At 30.3% G+C, this 8,532-nt stretch overlaps 1 protein-coding gene across 1 annotated transcript; it reads left to right on the top strand.

Annotated features, from left to right (window-relative positions):
• The first annotated feature begins 212 nt into the window (after nt 1-212).
• LOC137923348 (alpha-tocopherol transfer protein-like) lies at nt 213-7,005 on the top strand. Its single transcript, XM_068766574.1, has 6 exons — nt 213-313; nt 2,677-2,836; nt 3,871-4,120; nt 5,115-5,225; nt 6,255-6,391; nt 6,792-7,005. Exons 1-6 carry the CDS (start codon nt 223-225, stop codon nt 6,895-6,897), a joined length of 855 nt encoding a protein of 284 aa, XP_068622675.1. The 5' UTR covers nt 213-222; the 3' UTR covers nt 6,898-7,005.
• Nucleotides 7,006-8,532: the final 1,527 nt, after the last annotated feature.

The following is an 8,532-nucleotide window of genomic DNA, read 5'->3' as shown; positions in this document are numbered from 1 at the left end:
ACATGGTTCATGTTATTATTCGCTTTTTTAAATGGTTTATTAAACAATTTTTTTTTAATTATTTGTAAAGTAAACTATTTGCATTTTTTTGCATTAATAAATTATGGTTAACTTATTGTCGCGCCTTTTTATGTATAAACACGAATTTATTTTTTGTATATTGGTAAATTTATTGTAATAGTTTTAATATTCATTTATTTATTTGCAGAAAAAATTATAAAAATGGCAGATATCAAACCAGAGGACACTTCGAAGGTTATCGAACATATGAGGAATTGGATAAACTCTCAGCCACATTTGCCTAAAAACATAGGTAATGTATGACAACAATAGTTAATGTTTCTTTCAAAATCATTACCACCATATTAGTCGACTGACACCCACTGCAAAGGATAAGTCTTCCCCGAAGATCGCTGCGATGAATGGCGGAAAAATGAGCAAAACTCATTTGTAAGTTCAATGAACTGCTCACAATGCTGTATTAAAACTGTTTATTTTTATATAATATCATATCACATTAGAAGCCATTATTTCATTTCCAGCGATAACCTTATAAACATGGACACAATACTATCTCAACGGTACAGATTCATAGCTTTATCTACATAATTAACATATCCTCGTCTTATATTGTACTGCTAAGTTTGGTATACAACGTAACAGGGATCGGACGCCCAATCACTGAAAATCAATAGCTTGTATTCAAAACATTGTTATCTTTATTGGAGATCGATAACGTCGTGCCGCACATATATTTCAACATTCTATATACAAAATGTCCACGATATTGGAGCCTATTATGTAGGTATTCCATGAAAAATCGAAATACTTTTTTCGCCCACTAAAATAAAATGGTAGCCATTTTGTTTTTTTTTTAAGATCGAAGAATAAAGTGCTTGTTCTCCAGAAGACATACACGTAAAAAATATCGTATTTGATAATTTACTACACAAGCTATTTACGTAAGAAAATTAATAATAAAATTAACTACTATTTATTTTGGACAACACAGATTGAAATCCCTATGTAAAAGTAATTATATTGAAACATGAATTATTTGTGATTTTCATGTAATACAAAATGTAAGTAAATATAGAGAAAAACAATACGTATATATTTTTATAATATGTTTATAAGATAATTAGATATAGCAAAATCTATGCAGTTAAAGTACATTTTGTCTCACAATAAAAAGTTAGAACAAAGAGGTGTACTCAAACAAAACATTTTATATATATAGCTATGACTGACTGCTTGGAGTATGATCAATAAAACACTTATAATGAGATAGTGAAGAATTAGACGCGATTTCAAGAATTTTCAAGGATATTTCTATACCCACGTTGCACCAAAGTCGAGCATCTCATAATTCATTAGTCACTTCATTCCTGGGGACAGCAGATGCAGTAGTACAGCGAGGGCGATCCGAGGCCTTTTTTTTTACTCGTACCCCTAACTTTTTGGGATTAGGGACTTTATTGTTCCATAATTCTTTTATTTCAGTCTTTTCTTTATTTATCACTCTATTTCACGCGTCACAATATCTTTCATTCTTTACTTTTGTCCTTCACAATATCTTTCGTTTTGCTCTTTTATATCTTCTTTCTTTCCTCGCCTTTCTTCCATCATCTTCTTACTCTAAGGTCTCTTATCCCACCTTCTATCGTCGAATAGTCTATATGTCTATGTAGTATCTTACGTACTCACACGCGTATAGTGTCTACCTTTGTGCGAACGTCTCGAAATCGGATTAGTCTTATTTTGATAACTTCGTGGACCCTTTAGTTCCGCAAACTCAGTTCCGATGAAGCTGTAAAAATCTTCGGATTGGCAGCATCAACATCAATATGCAATATTATGATATATGGTTTTATTATTTACGTTGTAATGATTTTATTGTAGATATACGTATCTCGGAGTATTCATGTAATTCTTTAACAGATATCATTCCTTATGGATTTTAAATCATAAGCTATGCTGTTTTTCTTACAATATTTTCTTGTGATGTTTATGATCAATAGAATTATATATTTCTCAGTATTTAGCCATCTTCGTTAAACCACTGTTAATTTAATTTTAAAGAATATATTTAAAAGTGATTTTTATATTCAAATTTCAATTAATATCTTATACGCAACAGTTAAAATCATAAATACCTTATAGAACTAAGTTTATATTTTTACCAATAGCGTCTCATATTAAAAAATATCAAGGTAAGAATACCTGAAACGCCTATATCCGCAATAAAACAATAATAAGCATTACAGTGGCCTTTTAGCTAGAAGTTAAATTACAGGAGTGATAGCACGTATCGCATGTAATTACATGAAAAGTGTAAATGTTTTGTAAAACAGGCTATTATAAAGCTGTATAGAACAGAACTATTATAGGTGAGCTGAATGAATTATTGTAACGTGAATGTCTGTCTCAGAATGAATTATATAAAAAACCATTATTTTAACCACTTAGTCAACAAGTCTATGACTAGCTCTCAATACAAAGCATTATAATATAACAGTCATGCGCTTCATTTATGATAGTGAACCCCTCTACACTACTCCTATTTATTCACCGTCGTTGTTAATTTTACGCATGATTAAAATCGTGAGCTCCTATTTATCTATTACTAGAAAATATATGTAAATTGTTTTTATCAAATTTATAATTTATTTATAGAGGACTGGCTTCTGCTTCGTTTCGCGCACAGCTGTTATTACGACTTGGAGAAGGCGAAGGAAGCCGCTGATTTATTCTTTGTTCTAAGATCAGAGAATATTGCTTTGCTCACAGACAGAGACCCACGATCTCCGCATATGCAAAGAATTTTGAGTATAATGTGAGTACAAATAAATAATGTGCATTCTTTTGTAACGATTCATACTTGATTGATTTTGTGTGTAAAAGCTTTAAAAAGTTGAAGATGGAGTTCATTTGTCAGCAAAAGGCTTTAAAGGTTCTGCACATATTTACAATTACTCCTGTACAAAGGGACAGGCCAATAACTTATGATATAACAAATTCTGCAGGAATAAATAGTAAACCGCAATTAATTTTAATAGGTCTCAATCAGAATTTATAAAACACTTTTACTATATTATCATTATTTCATGTATTATTTCTAAAACTTATGGTTTTTGGAACATTCGACATACAATTGACTTTTTAAATTTGAATTGACATTTTAAAACTGATGACACAAATACTCAACAAATGCTCTTATTTAGTTAGTTAATACTCTTTATTGTAACCGCTAGAAGTATAAACATAAGTGCGTAATAGTACAGAAAAAAGTACAATGGGCGGTCTTATCACACGAGGTAATTTCTTACAGAATACCATAGTATTATTACATAGTATAAAGTATTATATAACTCATAAAAATTGGAATGAAATCCGTAAAGTAATTCTCAAGTTACGACATGGCCAAGGGACATATAAACTCATTTTTAGGTATACACTTATACACTAAAATGAAATGATCACTTATGATGTAGTGCACATTGTCTAGCGTATCTGTATAATTTACAGTCGTAATTTATGTAGCTTCCCAGTAAAAACAAATGTTAATCACTCAAGTTTAAAAATAAAATTATTTTGTTTTGTTACTTACAATATTTATCACAGTTTAACTTGGGTATATAGCATACCACAACTAGCGTGTTCTGTGTTATGAATATATTAAAAAAAAAACTTGAAAAATAATAATTTTTACTCTGTTTAGAATACCTTTATAATTTTATATTTATGTTTACATTTATTGTCATTATATCACATAAGTTTCCCCCATAGATTTCTTATATGACAGGTCAAAAGCCTACATTCAGCAAGCATAAAAACGTTTGCATTATCATTTAACACATGTATTTACAGAAATATCGGGTACATCAAGTTGCCAGAAAAGAAAAATGTTTGGGTTTATCAAATAAACGACCCCGGTTTGGAAGTCTACGACTATTTATTGGACGTGAAACTTTTTTATACATCCACCGACGCATGGTTGCTTAATAACGATTATTTGGAGGAATCTGACGTCGTCATATTGGACGTTAAGGATATATCACTGAAGTTCTTGACTAAATATAATGTATCTGTCGCAAGAAAACTAGCCAAATATCAAGAGGTGAAACATTTTTTTATTCATTTTACGTTACCAAGAAAATCTAGAAATTATTTTTCAGATCTATTATAGTACTTAATTAACCCTTATATTATTATGACTGCTTAGTATGTTCTAATCGTAAGTAGCCTGGAGGAAGGAAAACAACACTATACTATTGTGAAACGTGAAAAAGAAAACCATTCCTTCATGTTAGAGATTGTTTCAAAAAATACTATACTTTAAACATATAACTAAATGTATTACTTCATCAAAATATAAACATTTTTTGGAGAAAATTGTTAAATTGTAATGAATAATAAAAAAACATCTTTTTTCCACGTTTATTAAAAAATAACAAGAACCTGGTGAGAATTAAGCATACGAAACGTGGCGTCCGATAAGAGTTAATTTTAATATTGTTGCAATAAATTCAGTTGTTGGATGTCCACGGCTTGACATAGGCTTCCCCCATATTTGTCCAATAAGTTTGGAAGCGGCCTGCTTCTAACGATCTTGTAGGTAAACGTCCTACGATGTGCTTGCCGGTTCATGGTCTCCTTCAAGACCCCAGGCCCCAGTGACCATCTGTTCTACTCTGTGTCCTACCCGTTGTTACCTTAACCTGCCAATCCAGTAGGCTATTACTTTCATCTACCTAAAGATCTTTTCATTATTGTTCGATATTGTAGAGAGAACCTGAGTACAGACTTCTCCATGGCTCATTTAGCGACTTCAAGCTTGCTAATGAAGCTCGAAGTGAGACTCTATTTTTCAGTGCCGTAAGTCGTCACAAGCAACACACATGATGGTCGAACACTTACATTTTAAGGCAATAAGAGATATTAGATAAATGTAAATTAAATGAATAGAAAGTTTAATTTTTATATTAGTGATTTTTATGAAACACAATTTAATAATTCTTAGTTAACACAAATCGTTTGTTCGTTTTTATGTTTTTGAATGTAAAAACTTGATTCATAAATTTGATTAAAATCCGATTTTTTTTTATTTTTAGGAAGCAATACCTATAAGGTTGAAACAAGTTCACATCGTGAACGCGCCGCCTTTCATCGACAAAATCTATGGCCTTATTAAGCCGTTTTTAAAAAAGGAATTAACTGAAATGGTATGTAATAATTTAAACCGCAAATATTAAGTATTTTACCGACATATTTATGAGCAAATGTGGCGTACATTCGTCGTCAAAAAAAGCTGGCGCGATAACAGCCAGTGTGGCGGAAGTTTAATTTGCGTACGATATATTTATATACATATAGATATAGAAATATAATCTTTATAATATCTAGTTAAAAATTATGTGTATATATATATATATATATATATATATGTATATATATTTTGTGATACTTTATTTATTTTATTTATAGCATACAGTTTATACCTACGTAGGCTCTTCGTCCCACTTTACTGTTCTTTTTAACTTTATTTATTTCTTTGCACAAATAATGCAAGGCTTTAATCCCTTAATGGGCGAGGGACAATTGTGCACGAATGTTAATATTACGCTTTGATTAATAATTGCAATTTATTTCTAATAATAATTGTTCCACAAATGCTTATTTGCAATGTTTTCCGAAGCGCTTCAAAAGAGCAATACTCTACTATATGTCATGTGATTAAAGTTACGCTGCTAGCCGATATAGGCTTTGTGCAGCTTGATCTAAATCGAGCACGTGGAATAGCGGTCCACGATCTAAAAAATTAGCCCTTAATGATCGTATTCCACTTACAACAATGACGTTTGCACGCAAAGAGACTATATTCGTGTAGGAGAAAAGAGAAAACTACTCGGATGATACAGACTTCTCTAAAAATATTCTGATACTACTGTCTTGCGATAGAAACGTGCTCCTGTGATAGCGACATCTAGATGGGAAACACCGCTGCAGGCAAAATAGACTTTCAGCAGAAAGTGCATTTCTAAACAGTGCGTCTATACAAGTAGCCATCCGTGTTTTTGGCAGAAATATATTTCAGAAATTAAGACCACATATAAATATTTATTTTCTCGTTATTATTTTACAATCATTAGTTTTAGCCACTATAACAGTATAATTATAATACGACTTAAATAAGAATTTTGTTCAGAGAAATTTCTAGCACTATAAATAACGCATTCTTAAACACGTTACAGATACATTTCCATTCACCAAAGTCTCAGACTTTGTACAACTACTTAAGTAAAGATGAGCTACCAGCAGACTACGGAGGCACCTTTCCAAAAATGGAAGAACTTAACAAATCAGTTGTTGAAGTTATAATGAAGCATAGGTAAAAATAAGAACCTTTATTTTTATTATGTTCTGAAACCATTCTCGACCTTGCTATAATCTATTACGTCATCACACATTTTAAAAAGTCACTTTCACTTTAATGCACTGTTTAAAAGAGCAAGCTTGTGACAAGCAGTATAATAGTTTGTAATATTTAACCAAGTTTTTCCTATTTATGTGTTTATAAGCAAATGTATTCGAAGGAAAATTACTGTTTTCTTATTTCGCACTTACTGATTCAGCTAATTTAACTCGAAGTATCACTGGGAAGCCTCTGCTCGGGCCGTTGAATAATATTATTACGGGAATAATATGAAACCTGTACGCCAAATTTATTAATTTTTGCCAAAATATACATACCAAGTTATTTACATTAATTAAAACTTTTTTTCTTTCAGAGAACGTTTAGATGAAAATCTCTGGATAGCACTGGATAAAAAATCAAAAGTTAAAGACAAAGTTCAAGTTGAAACTGGCACATTCCGATCTCTTGCCATAGACTAAGGATCTACTATTAATATTTAGATTATTTAAATTAATTTAAAGAAATGGGTATTTTGTGATCAATTTATTAAATGTTAACAGAAATTAATTTTAAATACTCATCTGTTGTTTGTATTTTTAAACTACTGATGATAAACTAACATAATCGCCAAAAGAAGGTCCAGGAGTAGACAACTTTAAGAGTATTGAGGTTCTCTATCCTAACTGAAATATTTATTTATTTAAACAATTTATATTAATTTAAGATACAACGGAGAACTTAATGCCGAAGTCATTCTCTACTAGTAAACCGTTTGGGCGGTGCAGAGATAAATTAATAAAATCCAAATTGAGTACGAAAATAATCGCATGAAAACGCCTTATATAAATATAGTAATGACTATAACAGTGATTCTCAACCCATGTGCCGCGGCACTTTTGTGTGCCGCGAGATTTTAAAAATGTGCCGCGAAAAATTTAAAATATATATAACACATATACAAAAAAAAATATTCAACGTAAATATTTATATATTGAACCAGCTAATTATATTTAATTTACAAAACGCTTTTCTTAATCCCTAATTATGATAAAGTCATGTTTATGTATTAAAAATTGTCTCAAGTCTACCACACTTGTCTTTTTCCAAATGAGCATGTTGTTTGTGTGATATTTTAAATTTACATGATTTTCCATTGTAATACTAATCTACCCTTTGTAAAATTAGAAAAGTATTTGATTCGTATCCTTATTAATTTGTTGGCATGTAGTTTCGATAAAAAAATAGGAGGTATATTGACTTTGCAATGCACGTATTCTTTGATTTACAATATCTAAGACTTTTCAGATTTTATTCCATTCGATGAATATTTCTGTAATTAAAAAAGTTTGCTGTTTATATCTAAAAAAATCCCGAGGTTTGCTGCTAAATTGTTTCACGAATACAATGGCAGCAATTATTTAAATAAAATTCGATTTTATGCATTAAAAATTGTATTTGTGTGAAAGTTATATAACTTCATAAGGGTTATATTTTTCATTTTCATAAATTACAAATGGTTACAGAATTTGTATATTTATAAATTTAAATTTATATATTCTTCGATTTTTTTGACAGTATTTTTTTTGTTTTTTTCAGACCCCTTAAAAATGGACAAATGGATAAAGAAAAAAAAGAATAATGATGATGATGATGCAAGTAACAATAATGATGACATATACGACCAAAGTAATGAGTGTTCCTCTGTTTTAAGTGAAAATAGTTCTATTTTAAAAAAGTATATAATTCCTAGAAAACATAACGACAATTTTTTAAGATTTGGATTCACCTCATCGTTAGAAAATAACATAGTAGTCCCAGAATGTATTATATGCAATTTAAAATTATCAAATAGTGCTATGGTTCCTAGCAAACTTCTTCGTCACTTGGTTACCAATCATCCCTCTTTATCAACCAAAGATAAGAACTATTTTAAAACGTATCTTTCAACAAAAGTAAAACAAGGAAAAAATTTTAAAAAACAATTTTGTGTGTCCGAAAAAGCTCAGTTTGCTTCTTATGAAATCGCGGAATTGATCGCAGTAAAATTGAAGCCCCATAATTTAGCAGAAGAAATTATATTACCTGCTTGCCGTAAAATAGTCAAAACGATGATT

This window comes from Battus philenor, unplaced genomic scaffold, assembly GCF_028537555.1.
Source record: "Battus philenor isolate CCGP_79_NKW_IND1 unplaced genomic scaffold, ilBatPhil1.0.hap1 SCAF_21, whole genome shotgun sequence".
NCBI lineage: Eukaryota > Metazoa > Arthropoda > Insecta > Lepidoptera > Papilionidae > Battus > Battus philenor.
This window is presented reverse-complemented; position numbering and strand designations above follow the sequence as displayed.

Coding starts and splice junctions, on each gene's coding strand:
- LOC137923348 (XM_068766574.1), top strand. CDS start 223: ATGGCAGATATCAAACCAGAGGACACTTCGAAGGTTATCGAACATATG. Junction 314..2,676: donor ACATTTGCCTAAAAACATAG/GTAATGTATGAC, acceptor ATTTATTTATAG/AGGACTGGCTTCTGCTTCGT. Junction 5,226..6,254: donor AAAAGGAATTAACTGAAATG/GTATGTAATAAT, acceptor AACACGTTACAG/ATACATTTCCATTCACCAAA.